This window comes from Cebus imitator, unplaced genomic scaffold, assembly GCF_001604975.1.
Source record: "Cebus imitator isolate Cc_AM_T3 unplaced genomic scaffold, Cebus_imitator-1.0 Scaffold423, whole genome shotgun sequence".
Classification (NCBI taxonomy): Eukaryota; Metazoa; Chordata; class Mammalia; order Primates; family Cebidae; genus Cebus; species Cebus imitator.
This window is the reverse complement of record NW_016107738.1, coordinates 1,349,227-1,369,314: the sequence shown is the minus strand read 5'-3', so window position 1 is coordinate 1,369,314 and position 20,088 is coordinate 1,349,227. Positions and strand designations below refer to the sequence as shown.

Sequence of the window (20,088 nt, the reverse complement as noted above, 5' to 3'; positions counted from 1 at the left end):
AAAAAAAAAAAAAAAAAGAAAGCATAGGCAACAGAATATTAATTGTAGACCTCTAGGAGTAAGATAAACTTTTTGAAATACAAAAAAGCTAAAAATTATCTTTTGTGCTTTTTCATATTTTTCAAATATTCTATCAGGAGCATGTATAATCTTTATACAATCAGAAAACCTAAGAGGACATTATTTAAGATACGATTAAGAGAAAAGTACCTTCAAAAATCATTTTACAAGTAGTAGGCTGTGATATATAAGAACAAATGGTGCTTTGCAATTTTCATTCTCCCCAAGCTCTGTGCTGCATTTAACACTACTGATGATTCCTTAAAATTCCCTCACCACTTTGATTCTAAAACCTAGTTTTTTCTTGGCTCTCTTCCAACTTGTAGGCATACTTCCCTTTGCTTTATTTGGTTATATCTCCTGCTCCTATTCCCTAAATGGGATTGTATAACAAGATTTGCTCCTACCCTTTCTCTTGCTCTGTATTTCATTCACTAGAGAGGCCATCCATTCTCAGCAATTACTTCAGCACATGACTTCCAGTATCTACATCTCCAGTTATATTCGTGTCTTTTAAATAACACTCTTCTAATTCAAGTAGAACATTCTATCTTCCTTTACCAAAAATTCTTACTTCCCAACAAATTAACTTCCTCCTTCTAGGCTTTCTTATGTCTTTTCACAGATCTATGATGCATTTAGTTACATTGTTCAAATTTTAGAGTTATTCTTCTTTCTCTCCCTCTCCTCTAACATTTAGTCACTAAATCCTTTGAAACAGCTCTTGCATCCATCCCTTTTTTGCCTAATGCTGACACCCTGCTAATTCTCAGAAAACTGAACAACTCGCATCTAAATCAGTCCAATAAGTATCTAATTGGTTTACCAGTCTCCAATCTCTAGCTTTTCTAAAAACAAACAAACAAACAAACAAAAAAAGATCCCCTCTCCCAAAAGAGAAACAAATAAAAATCCTCCAGCAATCTCAAATGACCATCAAAATAACGGGTTAAATTTCTTAGCATGGTATTCAAGAGTCTCCAGTCTAGCCCCTATCTCTCTTATAATCTTATTCCCACCACTATTACTTTTTTTTGGCGGGGGGGGGGATGAAGACAGAGTCTTGCTCTGTTGCCAAGGCTGGAGTGTACTGGTGCCATCTCACTGTAACCTCTACCTCCTGGGATCAATCGAATCTCCTGCTTCAGCCTCCTGAAGGTAGGTAGCTGGGATTACAGGTGCATGCTACCACGCCCAGCTAATTTTTGCATTTTTACTAGAGATGGGCTTTCACCATGTTGGCCAGGCTGGTCTCGAACTCCTGACCTCAAGTGATCCACTCCCCACCGACCTATCAAAGTGTGAGCCACTCCTCTACAAGTGTGAGCCACAGCGTCCCACCTACCACTACATTTTAAAAAATCATTCTTCTAAAAACAAACTGGTCTATTTATCTCTGAAATGAGCTACAGGAGTATGTAGTTGAAATATTCATGATTTTTTTTCTGGAAATTTCATATTTAATGTCACTAACCAATCCTACATGTAGATAAGATAGAAATAACAGACAAACAGTGGACTGCAAATGTTAAAGTAGAGAGCCTGGCCAAGAGCCAGCACAAATCAGACCAGAAGCCAGCCCTGTAACTGGGGGTGGAGGACACCTGAATATGTGACATACAAAAAAGGAAGTACTGAGACCACTGTGCTATGTGGTCTTAAGACTACAGAGGAAGCCAGCTTCAGCTACTAAATAAGGTTATCTGTAGTCTAAATTTGTTTTTTTTTTTTTCAATATTATAGCACTAACATATTTTGCTCTGAGGCTCAGTGGTTCATTAGGAGCTCAAAGGTAACACATATTAAGCACATTCTTGTATCATGCCTTATGCCACCTCTTGTTCATGCCATCTCCCTTGCCAGGAATGCATTTTACCTTCCTGACCATTTAAAGCCTTAGCTTCTGTTAAGGAACAGGTCAAATTCACCTTTTTCAGGAACTCTCTGCTAGTTTCCCAAGGTGCTAAAATGAAAAAATCTGTACAGAGAAAAGAGGTCAGTTACAGATCATTTGACAGAGAAATGGTTAAGACACCAACTCTGGAGTCATTTTGCCTAGATTCAAATCAGCTCTGCCAAGCTAGCTAAGAGACCTTAAGAAAGTTATTTAATCTTTGTGTCTAGAATAATGTCTGGCATAGAGTAAGCACTATTAAAGAGTTAGCTGCTGCCACAGTCTGAATAAGTGTCCCCTTAAAAATCATGTTGAAATCTAATCCCCAATGTGACGGTATTAAGAGGTAGGACCTTTGGGAGGTGATTAGGTCATGAGGACTCCACCCTCAAGTATGGGATTAGTGCCCTCATAAAATAGGGCACTTAGGGAGCTTGTTTGTCCCTTCTACCTCATGAGGACACAGCAAGAAGGTGCCGTCTATGAAACAGAGAGCCCTTAACAGACATTAAATTTGCCAGTGTTTTGATCTTGGATTTCCCAGTCGCCAGAACTAGGGACCAATAAATTTCTATTGTTTATAAATTACCCAGTCAAAGACATTTTGCAGCAGGAATTAAGAATTAGCTGCCTTTAAAAATATTAATATTATTATTAATGGTGATTTCTGATAAGCAAATTAGGGATACAAAGTTTATGTCATGTCCACAATCACAAAGCTAAACTGGTATTATAAACCAGTATTTTCACTCCTAACTGTTATATCAAAATTCATCTTACTTTCTCCTCTAATCTTTTTTTAAAAAAAGAAAAAAGGAGAGAGAGAGACAGGATCTTGCTATGTTGACTAGTCTGGCCTTGAACTCCTAGGCTCAAATGATTCTCCTGCCTCATCCTCCTGAGTAGTTGAGACTACAGACCTACAGGTGTATGCTACCATGCCTGGCTGATTTTTTCTTTTTTTTTTTTTTTAAATTTTTGAGACAGGGTCTTACTTTGTCCTCTAGGCTACTGTGTAGTGACCCTATAATGTCAGCTCACTGCAGCCTCAACCTCCCAGGCTCAAGTGATCCTCCACCTGAGCCTCCCAAGTAGCTGGGACTATAGGCATGTGCCACCACGCCTGGCTAATTTTTGTATTTTTTTAGAGACAGGGTCTTACTATATCGTCCAGGCTGGTCTCAAACTCCTGGGCTCAAGCAATCCTCCTGCCTTGGCCTTCCAAAGTGCTGGGATTATAGGCACGAACCACAGCTCCGGACTTTGATATTCTTTTCGTAACTACTGCTTCTATCAATAATTTGATGTTTAACTCTCCAATCTGCTATATTATCTTTTAATCTTCACATTTTTGTCTCCCAAAGTAAACTAGAAACATTTAGGCACAAAAATATGTGTTTTTTTTTTTTTTTTTTTTAGATGGAGTTTTGCTCTTAAGGCCCAGGCTAGAGTGCAATGGCACGATCTCAGCTCACTACAACCTCCGCCTCCCAGATTCAAGTGATTCTCCTGCCTCAGCCTCCTGAGTAGCTGGGATTACAGGCGCCCACCACCAGGCCTGACTAATTTTGTACGTTTAGTACAGACAGGGTTTCTCCATGTTGGTAGGGCTGGTGATCCTAACCTTAGGTGATCCGCCCACCTTGGCCTCCCAAGGTGCTGGGATTACAGGCGTGAGCTACTGTGCCCAGCCTAAAATCTCATTTTTATGTGAGACTTGTATGGTTAGTATTCACTGAGGAAGGCTAAATGATCATATCAGCTAAACATTTTTTTGTCTGAACAGCCAACTTTCCTTTGTAATCTGCTCCCCCTTTTTTGCAGGTATAGCAGAATTTGAGTGAAGGGGAGAAAACTAACTTTACCTCACATTTTGCTCCAACAGAATCTTCAAGATTCTCAATTTACTTTTATCAGTGCCCTCTTTTCCAGAAAGCACATCTTTAAAAACTTGTAATGATTTTGTGAATGTTCCATTTACAGTTTTAAAACATATAAATTATCCTCAAATTTTTGTGTTAGTAATTATAAAAATGGAAACCATTTATATTTCTCTTAAATCAGCTCATGTGGTGCTGCCCAGTTCTTTTCAAAAAGAAGGTTAGGCCAGGCATGCTGACTCACTCCTGTAATCCCAGAACGTTCAGAGGCAGTGGCAGGCGGACTACTTGAGCTCAGGAGTTCCAGATCAGCCTGGCCAACATGGTGAAACCCCATCTCTACCAAAAACTACAGAAAAAATTAGCCGGGCATGGTGGCACATGCCTGTAGTCTCAGCTACTTGGGAGGCTGAAGCAGGAGAATTGCTTGAGCCAGGGAGGTGGAGGTTGCAGTGAGCTGAGATTGTGCCACTGCACTCCAGCCTGGGTGACAGGGTGAGACCTTGTTTCAAAAAAAGAAGGCTAAAGCATGTTATATATTTAACACCTTTAAGAAGACCAACATATTTAAAATTTCTCTGTGTGGGGTCTCTTAGGAAGAACTATGAAAAAAAATTGTTCAAAGTCACTTCATTAACTCTAAATTTTTCTATTTAAAAAGTCAGTCTAATTTTCTTCAATTTACCCTAAGGCTTCAGAGGCCCCAAATTATTATTTTATTTCTAATCAATCAATCACATATAAAAAGCAGAATATGAAGAGTTAGATGCATTTAATGGCTACATTGATTGATTAGACTTTACTTTGTCTTAGAAAAATATGTTTAGAAATGAAGTCACCAATTTCACTCAACTATTAGAAATAAAACAATTTAGACCCCATCGACTCAGCACAAAATCTCCTAGAACTGATAAGCAACTTCAGCAAAGTCTCAGGATATAAAATTGGTGTGCAAAAATCACAAGCATTCCTATACACCAATAACAGAATTAAAGAGAGCCAAATCAAGAATGAACTGCCATTCACAATTACTACAAAGAGAATAAAATACCTAGGAATACAACCAACAAGGAACGTAAAGGACCTCTTCAAGGAGAACTACAAACCACTGCTCAATGAAATAAGAGAGGACACAAACAGATGGAGAAACATTCCACATTCATGGTTAGGAAGAATCAATATCGTGAAAATGGCCATATAGCCCAAAGTAATTTATAGATTCAATGCTATCCCCATCAATTACCAATGACCTTCTTCACAGAACTGGAAAAAAAACCCTTAAACTTCATATGGAACCAAAAGAGAGCCCACATAGCCAAGTCAATTCTAAGCAAAAAGAACAAAGCAGGAGGCATCATGCTACCTGACTTCAAACTATACTACAAGGCTACAGTAATCAAAACAGCATGGCACTGGTACCAAAACGGAGATAACCAAAACGGAGATATAGACCAATGGACCAGAACAGAGGCCTAGGAGGCAATGCCACACATCTATAACCATCTGGTCTTTGACAAACCTAACAAAAACGAGCAATGGGGAAAGAAGTCCCTGTTTAATAAATTGTGTTGGAAAAACTGGCTAGCCATGGGCAGAAAGCAGAAATTGGACCCCTTCCTGAGACCTTACACTAAAATTAACTCCAGATGGATTAAAGACTTAAACATAAGACCTAACACCATAAAAACCGTAGAAATAAAATCTAGGCAAAACCATTCACGACATAGGCGTAGGCAAGGACTTCATGACTAAAACACCAAAAGCATTGACAACAAAAGCCAAAATAGACAAATGGGACCTAATCAAACTCCACAGCTTCTGAACGGCAAAAGAAACAGTCATTAGAGTGAATCGGCAACCAACAGAATGGGAAAAAATTTTTGCAGTCTACCCATCTGACAAAGGACTGATATCCAGAATCTACAAACAACTAAAACAGATTTACAAGAAAAAAACAAACAAGCCCATTCAAAAGTGGGTGAAGGATATGAACAGACACTTTACAAAAGAAGAATACATGAGGCCAACAAACATATGAAAAAATGCTCATCATCACTGGTCATTAGAGAAATGCAAATAAAAATCACATTGAGATACCAACTCACGCCAGTTAGAATGTATATCATTAAAAAATCTGGAGACAACAGATGCTGGAGGGGATGTAGAGAAATAGGAACACTTTTACACTGTTGGTGGGAGTGTAAATTAGTTCCACCATTGTGGAAGACAGTGTGGCTATTTCTCAAGGACCTAGGAATAGAAATTCAATTTGACCCAGCAATCTCATTACTGGGTATATATCCAAAGGATTATAAATCGTTCTACTACAAGGACACATGCACACGAATGTTCACTGCAGCACTGTTTACAATAGCAAAGACCTGGAACCACCCCAAATGCCCATTGACTATAGACTGGACAGGGAAAATGTGGCACATATACACCATGGAATATTATGCAGCCATCAAAAACGATGAGCTTGTGTCCTTTGTAGAGACATGGGTGAACCTGGAAACCATCATTCTCAGCAAACTGACACAAGAACAGAAAATCAAATACTGCATGTTCTCTCTCAAGGTGGGTGTCATACAATGAGAACACATGGACACAGGGAGGGGAGCATCACACACTGGGGTCTGTTGATGGGGGATAGGGGAGGGAGAGCGAGGGTGGGGTGGGGAGGTTTGGGAGAAATAACATGGGGAGAAATGCTGGATATAGGTGATGTGGGGATGGAGGCAGCAAACCACCTTGTCATGTAAATACCTATGCAACAATCCTGCATGATCTGCACAAGTACGCCAGAACCTAAAGTACAATAAAACAAACAAAAAAATGAGCTATCCAGTCATGAAAAGATATAAAGCAAACTTAAATGCATATTATTAAGTGAAAGAAACTAATGTGAAAATGCAAGATAATGTATAATTGCAACTATGTGACACTCTGGAAATGACAAAACTACAGAGACAGAAAAAAAGATCATTCATTGCTATGGGATGGGAATGGGGTCAGGGAGGGAAGAATGAACATACAGAGAACAGAAAATTTTTAGGGCAGTGAAACTATTGTTATGATATTATAATGTTGGATACAAGACATGGATACATTTGTCAAAACCCCATCGAATGTACTAAACACAAGATATGGATACATTCGCCAAAATCCCATAGAATGTACACACAAGAGTGAACCTTAATGTAAACTATGGGCTTTGGGTAATATATGCTAATGTGGGTTCACTGATTATAACAAATGTACCCTAAAGTGCAGAATGCAGTGGATTAGGTTGTTCTTGTGTGAACAGGGGTATATGGGAACTATATGTATTTTCTGTTCAAATTTGCTGAGAACCAAAACTGCTTTAAAAAATAAAGTCCAAGGCTGGCCATGATGGCTCACACCTGTAATCCCAGCACTTTGGGAGCCTGAGGCAGGCAGATCACAAAGTCAGGATATCGATACCATCATGGCCAACATGGTGAAACCCCTTCTCTACTAAAATACAAAAAGTTAACCAGGCATGGTGGCCCACGCCTGTAATCTCTGCTACTTGGGAGGCTGAGGCAGGGAAACCGCTTGAACCCAGGAGGCGGAGTTTGCAGTGAGCTGAGATCTCACCACTGCACTCCAGCCTGGTGACAGAGCAAGACTCTGTCGCAAAAAAATAAAAATAAATAAAGTCCAATAGTTTAAAATATATGTATATATACTTTTTAAAAAACCCTTACACATCAAACTGTTCGGATATTTATTTCCTGTCCTCTATTAAGATAGTTCCTCTAAGACCTTTTTTGAACAAGTAATTATAGCTTGATTTCTGGGTTAAGTTTTAATTTCACCACAGTATCTTTCAAAAGCAAAATATGTCTATGCTGGCATTTCAGAAATACACTTATCTTCAGATTCTTTTTGCTTTGGCCAGCACCAGGATCTTTTTAATAACACATACACTGACGTGTTAGGCTTGACACATGACAAGCAATCTTAAAATTAATGCTTTGAAAAAAATCATCACTGCCAGATAATGCTTATAATACATGGAAATAACCGTGTAACCAGATTATATAAATCTGAAAATTATTTCCACAAAATCTATAAATTTTGGAATTGGAAGGAACCATAGAGAAGATTCAGTTCACCTACTCCCATTTGAGGTGTACTGCAGAACATCCAAAATCATTATTTGCAAGATATTATCTCCATACTTTACCCCATCTACATCTCCAGTATCATCTGCTACTTTCCCCTCCACTAGACCCCTTGTGTCTGCTGTGCAAAAACTCCCCATTCTCTTATTAATTTGCTAAGTTCTTTCATATAATCAGTGTCTCTAAACATGCTGTTTCTTTAGTCTGAAATTCACTGGGACCTAGCCACACTTAGCAAACTCCTATTCATCTTTCACCACTGTTTAAATAATAATTAGGTAGATGAAAGACTTAATTTAAGAAAAGCTTGACCATAAAATTCTGACTGTGGAATAGTTTTAAATACAAAAAGAACTGTAATGAAATCTTGAACTTTATTTAGTAGGTAGTTGGTTGCTGTTACTGGTCTAGCAATTTTTTGGGAGAGGGGGTTATTGTAGTATAAAGCATATGAATAAATATGACTGATGCTGGGAAGCAGGAGTTTTATTGTGAGTGAAGGGAGATTCAAACACGGAATAAAGAAAGATGAGGAAGAACCCTGCAGTACTAGTTTGAATTGCAGTACTAGTATAAATTCACTAAAAAAACAAACAAAAACCAGGTACCCCTTGTACTTGTTCTGTCCACTGAAGGGGTCAAACTACAATGGCAAGAAACAGCAATGAGCAAATCTCTACTCAGACTTTTGTTTTCAAATACCACTGTCCACTAAATAGGCAGTACTAGGACTTCTGAAAAAATGGCTGATTCCAGGTCAGGAGCAAGAGAAAACCAAAGTAAGGCTAGGCATCATGTTACTCTTGTTTCATTTTGTTTTTGAATCTGGGTCTCCCTCTGTTAAGCAGGCTGGAGTGTCATGGCACAATAATGGCTCACTTCTGCAGCCCGGAACTCCTTGGCTCAAGCAATCCTCCCACTTCAGCCTCCAAAATAGCCTGGACTACAGGCATGCACCACCATACCTGGGTAAGTTTTTTTTTATTTTTGTAGAGATGGGGATCTCACTATGTTACCCAGGCTGGTCTGGAACTCCTGGCTTCAAGGAATCGTCCTGAACGTTATGTTAAGGAAGTGCTCAGACTTAAAGAACAGTAATGTTAAAAGGATACAGGAGCCAGCCACTAGTCAAATTTGGAACAGTTTTAGCATACAAAAGTCAAAAAATTTTGAGTAAAAAAAAAATACTATGTACTTAATTATTAAAAATAGAAGAAAAAAATTTCAGGTATAATTCTTAGGAGATATATGCCGAAATATTTAGGAGTGAATCTCAAGATATCCACAATTTACTTTCAAATGGTTCAGCAAATATGGAGGAAATACATCAAGATGTTACAACTGGTAAAAATAGATGAAGTATATGGGTATTCATTGTACTCTTAACTTACGTGTAGATTTGGTTTTTTTTAAAATAAAGGTTTGGGGGCGAAATCTCAGTTCAAACGTCATATCTTCTGTGGAGGCTTTTTTTTGTACTTTTCTAGTGGAATTATTTTTTTCTATCTTCAGTTTTCCTGCAGAATTCTGTTTATATTTAGACTTTAGCACTTAACAAATTTGTTAATTGCTAATTCCTAGGTCTGATCTTTTTCCTATACTGTGTGAAACTGGCCTCATCCTCATTCCCAGAATTTAGCTCTTTATCTGGCACCTACTAGGTATTCAATGTTTGTTGTATGAATGAGATAACTGACATGCCACAGTAACAAGCTAAAACTTAATCTTGATATTGTCTACATCACCAGTCTCAAATTTAATCAAATCTATCAAGCAGGAACCCTATGAAATGGTCCTTTGTGACCTGTACCATTATAATGAGTACCCACATTAACATTCAGATTGATTTTAAATTGATTTAAAACAAAGCATAACATGTTTCCCTCAAGGAGGCTGACCCTTAAGTCATCACAGGCATATTTTCATTTTAAATTCTTCACACTTTTGACTCAAGAAAATTAGAGAAGCATACCTGCTCTATATCCTTGGAAGTGGAAGTCTGGTTTTCTCCCATGATTCCAGGCTGCTCATTTTCCCATGGTAATTTATTTTTTCCTTTTCCTGCACTTAATACCCTTCGGGTACAAATAGTTGGACTGTAAGATCCATAAATTTGCATGCTATCCCTCATGTGGTCACCACAGTGGCAGTGTGCACTCTGAGTTCTGTTACCAGCCAGAAGCCAGTCAGTATCTGCTCCATATGCCAAATGGTTTGACCTATCCTGGGCAGAAGATGGCATGAGTACTGCATATTCCACAAATCCCTGCTCTGTTAGCCTTGGTAAGGTTTTCCTAGCCAGTCTGGCCTGCACAGCATTTATCACTCCATCTCCATTATCTTGCAGTTCAACAGTATCCACAGCTTTAAAAAGGATGCTGGTTTTACCTGAGCCCATTGATGATGCCAATACAGCAAAAGCTTCTAAAGCTGCTTGGCGTACCCTGCGTTTGCTATCTACAAGAGCTGGGGCTAGATCAAAGGACAGTTTGGGCAAGTCAAAATCCTCACTAGGATAGGTCAGCAGGGAGCAGATGCATATGTTCACCACCTCCTCTCTCACTCTGGAATGCTTATGCTTGAGATGTTCCAGGAGTAAACAAAGAACCTGCTGAGGTCCTACTTCCTTCATTAGCTTGAGGAAGATTTTCATGTATTCTTGTTTAATCACCAACTTGTTGTCTGCCAGCACTTTGACAGAAGCTGCTATAACTGGTCCCAAAAACTGCTGTACCTGCTCTCCAAGGCGAGTAACCAGTAAATGCAGGACCTGAAGTGTGCCATGGACCACTTTGAAGTTAGAATCATCTAACAAATTATATAGCAAACTAATGAAGCCAACAAGACTAGAATGAGGAGTAGAACTAGGGTTAAATTTTCCCAGCACCTGCTTTAGTTCTTCGACGGCCTGAGTCCGGTTCTTATAGTCTTCCTGATCCAACAACCGTGAATGCAGCTCCTGAGGAATAATCCCAAATTTAAGATTGCTGTTGGAAAGAGTCACTGGACAGGGAAGGGGATCTTGAGGAAATCCTGAGGCTTCAAGTTCCAAATAATAAGGAACCTCACCTCCAAACTGGGACTCCAGGCGGCGGTTGTAGTGTCTCCTCAGGGCAGAGGGCAGACGAGAAATATAAGACTGAAATCTGTCTTGGCCAAGTCGCTCCCCAATTTGTTGAAGTGCGGAGAAAGCTGTCTCAGATTCTTCTTCTGTCTCCTGATCACCAAGCTTTCGGGCTAGGGATATTATCACCTCAGTGAGATCCAGACCAAGTAACAAGTCCTCAGTAGTAAGCAAGATGGGGAGCAGCAGTGCTGTGGAAGCTCTAAGTCGGGCATCGGTACTTTCCAGTCCTTGCTGTATAAGCGTTCTCAGCACCTCTCCAGAACTACGTTTCAGACATATGTGCAGGATCTGCAGCGCATCTTTCCGCAAGGCTGGATTCTCTTCCCGTAACGAGACAACTAGTTGAGGCAAAAGTGCTAAGCTAAAGGCCTCTTCCAGCTGGCCTGCCTCCCCCTGACCCCGGAGAACGTCTGAGAGAAATTGCATGCAGAGTCGCTTCTCATCACTACCTCCTTCCACAAGCACTCGGCCCAGTGCCCGATACAAAGCTTCCTTGCGTCGGGGAAAGCCAAGTCGACCGCCCCGCCTCGGTAAAGCAGCTTGCAAAGCCTGAAAGGCCTCAGAAGGATCCGGCGCGGTGCGGAGGAGTTGACGGAGCCGAGTCTCCTCTTCATCTCCCCCAGACAAACTGCCTCCAGACCCAGACCAGCTGCTAGAGGCTGCCTCCGAGGGCATCAAGACGGCCGAGGCCAGAGGGGAGGTTGTAGTGGGGCAGGAACCGTGGTCCCCCGCAGCTCCACGGCAGTAGTAGTTTTTCTCTCCTCTCATAATGCCCCCAACTCGACTATCAGTCTCTGAGGCGGAAGGACGACTGCGTCTCTGGAGCTGATAGGCACAGAGGACTGGAAAGGGCGGCAGCAGAAGCAGGGCGGAGGGCGCAGCCGCCATGCAGGGTCGTCAGGTGGCGGTGGCTGGAAGAAACCATTGCCGTCTCTGACGGGCTAGATGGAGCCCAGACTTCCAGATCCTCTCCAAGGCCCAAACTGCAGAAGAGGAAAAAGAACAGCTTCAACCTGCCGCCAGGCCGCCCCCAACTCCGGGAGGCAGCCTCTGGCAAAATGGCCCCCGTCTGCGCCCTAGACCCCACAGCTGCCACCGGGCGTAACCAGGGGCACCACGTGACCAAACCGATCGCTTCCATGGTGATGTACCCAGCGCGGACCTCTTAACCCGGAAATCCACTTGCCGTGATGAATGCTGGGTTACGTAGTTTACGTCAGATGTTAAGAATAGGCCAAAGTCTCCTGGAAGAGGAAATCACAACGCTGTGAACGGAGAAGGGAGGACGGGTGAAGACAGTAGACGGATGTGACGCTTTCCTTGCTCTGGGCGGAAGTTGCCCGCCCCACCCATAAGAGTTGGGGTTAGACCGGAGCTAGTGAGGATCCAGCCCAGGTTCCAATTGTCCGCGGCTCCTCCTCCTGTCGCTGCCAGCGTGATTACTGGGACTCAGGTATTTTCCTTTTGCTGTCCTCCAGCGGTGCAGGCTTTGGCAGTGTTTTGCCTGAATGCCACTGGTGCTAGAGTAAGAGGCAAAGGAATGAACGGAGCAGGTGGAAAGAGAGGCGACATCTTCTTGTGCAGGGCTCGTTACCCTTGTAAACGCGTTACTCTCTACAGCCCTGAGTAACAGCGATCCTTTCCTCTTGCCATCTGCTTATCAGGACAGAAGATCCAGACCACGGCCAAGCTCACAAATCGGGTACTTTTTTTTTCAATTCCTGGTTTTTGGGGCCTTTATTCTCCCCGCCCTCCTACCCCTTCTCCTTTTGTCGACTTCTCTTAACCCTCCGGCCGTGGAGGGTTAATTTTTCGGGGGTGGGGTGAGGGGTAGCGGCCTTGTTTCCTTACCCCCATCACTTTGCGTTCTCTATAAGCGCACACAATCTGGAAATAGGTCTGTTTTTTTGTTTTTGTTTTTTGTTTTTCTGTAGCTAACTGCCTCTCCCGTAGCCGTTATCAAAGTCTTTCCTTCTAATGCAGTTCCTCTTTGGGACTCTCCCCTTCCCTCCGCCCCCTCCGTCTGCCGCCCTAGCCTCCCTGCAGGATCCTCAAGCGTCTCTGCAGCCTTTCAGTCTCCTAGAGACAGATTGCGAAGACAATTTCAGTTGCGGTGGAAGTTCTTAGCATCACGGTTCTAAGGGAATTCTGCCCTGTGGATTTAGGAATGATAGTAGACATTTCTTTATTTTAGGCGAACTGAGAATTTGGTGTGCATTTTTCTTCTCGTAAATGATACTTAAACGGACACATTGGAAGAGCTGGAGTGTCTAGTGTGAGCCTGAATGCTTTGGAGTGTGGAAGAGAGATGTTTTTTTTGAAGGAGTAATACAATTACTTTTGAATGACCCGTGCGAAAAGTCTAAGTTATCGTTTGAAGACCCAAATTTATGCACTTCAGATGCAAGTATTCCTACCCTGCTCTGTACCAGGTGGGATTTCTCTTAAATACTTTTTAAAGCCTTGGAATAATTGAGTCACATATACCAAACAGCTTTATAAATAATGCTCCCAGCTGATGCAAGTGCAAAAGTAATTTCTGGACTTTTGCCTTAAAGCACAATTTGAATATCACAGATTTTTTTTGCAGGGATTGGAGGGGAATAGACTATTAATGTAAATGAGGCTGTGTAAATATACATCCTGTGTTTTGATTTAAATTCTAGGTTGTTACTTTGGTTTTAATGGCCATTTTCGTGTTTAAATGAATCTACCTAAATTAGGATTGGCTAGCATGTTTGATTTTAGGGACAGGTTAAAAGAAGGTGAAAAAACAATAAATGATTGTAGCAGTTGTCGATGAGAAAGTGTTTGGTTCTCATATTTCCAACCTAAGAAGCTTAAATGTATAGACTTCTGCTCATGTATTGCCCAGACTTGAGGAACCCAGTTCAAACTAACCTAGAGAATGATGTACACATTACAATGCCAGTTTATGTTGGATCGGAATTTTCAGGTTGAAAATCCAGTACACCCTTTCTTGTACCCAAGAACTTGGGAAGCCAAGTTAATAACTAGAGGTTGTGTAGTAATCATGGAATCACAGAAAAGGAACTTCAAAAGTCTTAAATGAACGTCGTGGATACTTAAGCAGTTATCATGCCCTGTTCCTGGAACAAAGCAAGATGAGTCTTCCTTTTGACTCGTTTTTTTAGGTCCCTGTGGATTATTATACATTGCAGATTGCTGTTTATTTTATATCTGTTATATTTTGTCTCTTCGATTGAAGACTTAGAAGATGCGTTAGTCTCCACGGTGGATATTCATCAGCATCACGTCTTACTGATTATCTTTTAGAGTCATTTTGTGGAACATAAATCTCATACGTTTAATGTGTATTCTGTTTATTACGAAGCAGATGTTTTAAAAAAATCTTACTTTGGAGGCCGGGCATGGTGACTCACACCTGTAATCCCAGCACTTTGGGGGGCCAAGGTGGGTAGATCACAAGGTCAAGAGTTCAAGACCAGCCTGACCAACATGGTGAAACCCCACCTCTGCTAAACATACAGAAATTAGCCAGTGTGGTGGTGGGCACCTGTAGTCTGAGCTTCTCAGGAGTAGGCTGGGGCCGAAGAATTGTTTGAACCCTGGAGATGGAGGTTGCAGCGAGCCAAGATTGTGCCACTGCACTCCACCCTGGGCAACAGAGTGGGACTGCATCTCAGAAAAAAAAAAGAATCTTACTTTGGAAATCTAGGAATTCCTCATATATTGACTTAAGCCTTTTGTGTTTAATCATATGAGTACAAGTTTTTAATCAATTTTTAGAATAGTAGAATACACTATTAGGTGTTTTATTAATAGTACACCTCAGAAGGTTAAAAGGCCATAGTTAAGGATACATTGAAAATTGCAAATTCAGGTAAAATAAATTTAAAATTTCAGTAACTTTAAGAGTGTAGTTAAATTAGTGAATTATAGGAATGTTTGTGCTACATATGTTAATTTTCTTAGCTGAACTTAAGGGTAAACACAATTGCCTTAAAAACTTCCTTTATTTCTAGAATCAGAGATAACACATTAGTTCCCTGGGCGAGTCACTATGATTTTTCTGTGCTCTTACTCAAATTTTACAGACATCTAGGAATATTGAACATCAGTGTGAATTCTGTAAGCTATAAAGAATTTTGTATAGTTTGAGAAGTTATTGTGAAGAAATGCTATGCAAATGAAAGTTGCTATTAATATTAACAAATAATTACAATAATACCATGTTTTGAGTATTTACTATGTGCCATGCACCATGCTAGGTACTTAGTAAATATTAACTCATTTAATCCTCACAAGAATTTTTTGAGGTTACATCTTCTACATTTGGACTATGACAATTTTATGGGTGTTTCCACAAAAGAGTAATTGGACAGAGGAAGAAAGTAAAACTCACATTTGCTTAGAGCTTGGAGAAGGTTTTATTGGAGGTCAGTATTGAAACTTTAGGATAAAATTAGATTTTTTTCCATTGTTAATTATTCATATATTTTATTATATATCATTGGATTATATATTTTTTCATTTTTTTTTCAATCCTTGTTTGGTTGAAGATTATCTTTTAATTTATCTTTTTTGAATTACTAATCAAAATCTTTTTAGTTTCTTGTTTGAGGTAATACTTTAATAAGTTAAGAAATTGAGGCCAGACACGGTGGCTCACGCCTATAATCCTAGCACTTTGGGAGGCCGAGGCAGGTGGGTCACGAGGTCAAGAGATCGAGACCATCCTGGTCAACATGGTGAAACCTCGTCTCTACTAAAAATACAAAAATTAGCTGGGCATGATAGTGCGTGCCTGTAGTCCCAGCTACTCGGGAGGCTGAGGTAGGAGAATTGCTTGAACCCAGGAGGCGGAGGTTGCGGTGAGCCGATACCGTGCCATTGCACTCCAGTCTGGGCCACAACAGCGAAACTCCGTCTCAAAAAAAAAAAAAAAAAGAAATTGTGAGCTTATTTTATACAGTATTGAATCAGTTTTCTTGATGTATAAGAGTGATATATTTTCATCTGCTTAGGTTTATCTTCCAAAGCCATTACATATTTCTGTCTTCAGTCAAAACCATAATTTTAAACGAAAATCTAACTTGTATTGCATATTAATTACTATGTATAAGTTAACAGAATTTCACGTCTGTTGCAAACAGTTTTTCAGTGGACGGGTTAATTATGTAACTTAGACACCTGTCATAACATAGATTCAGAAATAACACAGAAGAAAGCAAGTTCCTAAAGCCATTACCACATCCAGTAAGGCTCTGACAGGCTTCTAATAATAATCTTAGTCAAGTAATAATAAAAGGCAAATCTCAGAGAAAGGGAAAAATCCCAATTTATTCCATAGGCTTACTGATAATTATATACCATTCTTAGTTGAATTCTCCTGTCAAGAAAGTTGAACTGTGGGAAACAAATTTAAGAAAAGAGCAGACGCAATAAAATATTCTCCTAATTTCATAAATCATTTCTTATTTTCTCCTTTTACAGAAAACTTTTTTTTTTTTTTTAGCATAATCTTGATTTCTGCTCCCCATTTACTTACTCTGGTTGTGATCTATATAGGGTGGCAGATAATTGCCTCCCAGCTGATTTCAGCACCACTGTTTTGTGACTTAGGTGTCAATTAAGTTGGTAGGAACTAAACTCACAACTTGACCTTTATTAACTTAGTTTCAGAGCCTGAAGTTACTGTAGACTATGGAAAGTTTGTTTTTATTTTAATTTCAGGTAGATACTTTTTATTCCTTATTGACTAATGCAGTTACCAAGATTCAGAATACTGTGGCAGGGATATGGAGGAACCTGCTATACCAAATCTGCTTTTAGACAAATACTGGAAGGCAATGATTGTTTCTTAGATCCCTCTTTATTTCATTTTAAAGCCCTGATGTATTTTTTGTATCTAATGTGTATATATTTTATAAAGATTTTATATGAATGATCCATCCTCTTTGGATTTCTGTTCTGCACACTTTTAGTTTCTTGAGTTAAAATTTTAATAAGATTAAGAAATTCTGAGCTTGTTTCATAAGTGAGGCAGTATAATAGAATATTTAAGAATTACATAGACATGGGCCGGGCGCGGTGGCTCAAGCCTGTAATCCCAGCACTTTGGGAGGCCGAGGCGGGTGGATCCACGAGGTCAAGAGATCAAGACCATCCTGGTCAACATGGTGAAACCCCATCTCTATAAAACTACAAAAAATTAGCTGGGCATGGTGGCGCGTGCCTGTAATCCCAGCTGCTCAGGAGGCTGAGGCAGGAGAATTGCCTGAACCCAGGAGGCGGAGGTTGCAGTGAGCCGAGATCGCACCATTGCACTCCAGCCTGGGTAACAAGAGCGAAACTCCGTCTCAAAAAAAAAACAAACAATGTGATGTGATTACTGAAAACAGCATAAGATATATATTTTAGGGCATATTGCAATAGAGACTGTCAAATTACTGTTTTAAAGTTATTTGGAATGGTATGGTAAGGTCACTGACTAGGTACATATTTGCTTCTTTTGTATTTTCAAATTTCTTATGGATCATGTTTTTAAGATTTAATTTTGCTGTGTAATTATGTAAAATACTTTTCTGATCCCACAGTCAAATCTATAAAACAGAGTATATTTAAAGATGTCTACCTTCTGTCTCTGTCCTCTCTAGTTTGTTCCATACCTCCTCCTATTAGGTAACCTTTAAAAGTATATATTGTTTAATATTTCCTTTGTTTTTTAATAGAAATGATTATGTATATTTGTAATCTTCCCTTTCATAGATAAATAGTGACACACCAAATACACATTTTGCTTAGATCAGGGAGATCACTGCAGAGTATTCTATACAGAGAATCCCTATTCCTTTTCATCACTGTATAGTACTCTATTGTGTGGATGCTCTATAGTTTTCACAACCGTTCTTTTGTTGGTGAACATTAGAGTTGTTTTAAAATTCTTGGTCAATTGCCTTTTGGTCTCTTAAATATGAGGAATAAGCCAGGCGCAGTGGCTCACACCTGTAATCCCAGCACTTTGGGAGGCTGAGGTGGGTGGATCACCTGAGGTCAGGAGTTTGAGCAGCCTGGCCAACATGGTGAAACCCCATCTCTATTTTAAAAATAAATAAATAAATAAATAAAAATAAAATAATATGAGGAATAAGAAACTGGAGTATATTCTTTTGTTTTTATAAATAGACCTGCAATTATTAGCCCTATGGATTTGTTTTTATATATTTTTGGCAGTGTAATTTTTGGATAGATTCTTAGAGGTAGGGTTTTTGGGTCAAAGGCTAAATCCAAATGTAATTTTGCTAGATTTTGACAGATTTACCTCCACAGGTTTTGTATCATTTTCCATTTCCACAGCAATGAGTGAGATTTCCTGTTTCTCATATCCTCATCAATAGTGTATACTGTCAAGAGAGAATTGTTAACCTCATGTAGTTTTAATTTATTTGATTTTTAAGTGAAGTTGAGCAATTTTTGTATGGTTAAAACCATTTATATTTTTAACCATCTGTTCATTTCTTTAACCAATTTTTTTTTATAGGGCTAGAGAATTTTAGAAACATTGCATATATTACTGATATATATTTCGTAGATGCTACAAATATTTTTCTCAATATCATTTATATTTTTACTTATGATTTCTTTATTCCATATTTTTTAAAATATAATCAGTTTTATCTATTTTTTTCACTGATGTCTTCTGGATTTTGTTATGTAGTTAGGAAACTGTTCCCTAATCCCAGGTTGTCTTAGTTTGTTTTCCGTTACTTATAACAAAATATCTGAAACTGGGTAATTTATAAATAAAAGGAATTTATTTCTTACAGTTATGGAGGTTGAGAGTCCAAGGTCAAGGGGCCACATCTGGTGAGAGCTTTCTTCGGGGTGTATCTGGTGGGAGCCTTCTTGCTGATGGGAACTCTGCAGAGTCCCGAGGCAGCACAAGGCCTCACATGGTGAGGGGGCTGAGTGTGCTAGCTCAGCTCTGTCTTCCTCTTCTTATAAAGCCACTGGTCCCACTACTGTATAACACTTTAATTTGCTAACATGTTACTTCATTAATCTGTAAGTGGATTAATCCATTCGTGAGGACTCTGCCAGTTACCTCTTAAAAGCCCTACCTCTCAGTACTACCACATTGAGGAATAAATTTCAACATGAGTTTTCACCCCCATTTTATTCTAATATTTAGCTAATTGCATTTTTTGTTTTTTTGGTATTGAGTCACACTCTCTCACCCAGGCTGGAGTGCAGTGGTGCTATCTCCGTTCACTGCAATCTCCGCCTCCTGGTTCAAGCAATTCTCCTGTCTCAGCCTCCTGAGTAGCTGGGATTACAGGCACCCACCACCACACCCGGCTAATTTTCGTATCTTTAGTATAGACAGGATTTCACCATTTTGATCAGGCTGGTCTTGAACTCCTGACCTTGTGATCTGCCCACCTTGGCCTCCCAAAGTGCTGAGATTACAGGCATGAGCCACTGCGCCCAGCTACATTTTTCATATGTATACCTCAGATTCATTTGGAATTTATCCTGTTGGTGTAGGTATGCAGCAGAAATCTAATTTTATCTATTTGCATATGACTATTCAGTTATCTCAACATATTTATTTAAACATTTCTCTTTTCCCTTGCTGAGATGCCACCTTTATCATATACTAAACATGCATATTTAAATGATCTACTTTTATATTTTTTATTCTCCATTGATCTATTTTTCCTTACATACTTCTCATTTAATCCCATTAATCCACAACAAATTTTACAAATGAGAACGTTTAAGCTTAGCATAAGTAATTTGCCCAAGCATCAAGTAGCCCAGCTATTAAGTAGCGAAATGTAGACATGAATCCAAATCTCTCTGTCTCTAAAATTAGTGCTTTTGCCGGGCGCGGTGGCTCAAGCCTGTAATCCCAGCACTTTGGGAGGCCGAGGCGGGTGGATCACGAGGTCAAGAGATCGAGACCATCCTGGTCAACATGGTGAAACC

The 20,088-nt window shown here is 39.7% G+C and overlaps 2 protein-coding genes across 6 annotated transcripts in view; one reads left to right on the top strand and one right to left on the bottom strand.

Annotated features, from left to right (window-relative positions):
• TOGARAM1 (TOG array regulator of axonemal microtubules 1) overlaps positions 1–12,236 on the bottom strand; it is a 106,987-nt gene extending 94,751 nt beyond the window's left edge. For both annotated transcript variants that reach the window (XM_017509820.2, XM_017509821.2), the window contains exon 1: positions 9,958–12,236. In XM_017509820.2, the coding sequence (XP_017365309.1) occupies positions 9,958–12,000 (2,043 nt within the window). In that variant the 5' untranslated portion in view covers positions 12,001–12,236. The remainder of the gene's footprint in view (positions 1–9,957) is intronic.
• Positions 12,237–12,379: 143 nt separating this feature from the next.
• Positions 12,380–20,088, top strand: part of KLHL28 (kelch like family member 28) — a 37,724-nt gene continuing 30,015 nt past the window's right edge. Inside the window, exons 1-2 of one of the 4 annotated variants that reach the window (XM_017509822.2) lie at positions 12,380–12,814; positions 13,307–13,544. In XM_017509822.2, coding sequence (XP_017365311.1) covers positions 13,503–13,544 — 42 coding nt within the window. In that variant the 5' untranslated portion in view covers positions 12,380–12,814; positions 13,307–13,502. The remainder of the gene's footprint in view (positions 12,815–13,306; positions 13,545–20,088) is intronic. The other 3 variants (XM_017509823.2, XM_017509824.2, XM_017509826.2) reach the window with 3 other exon arrangements.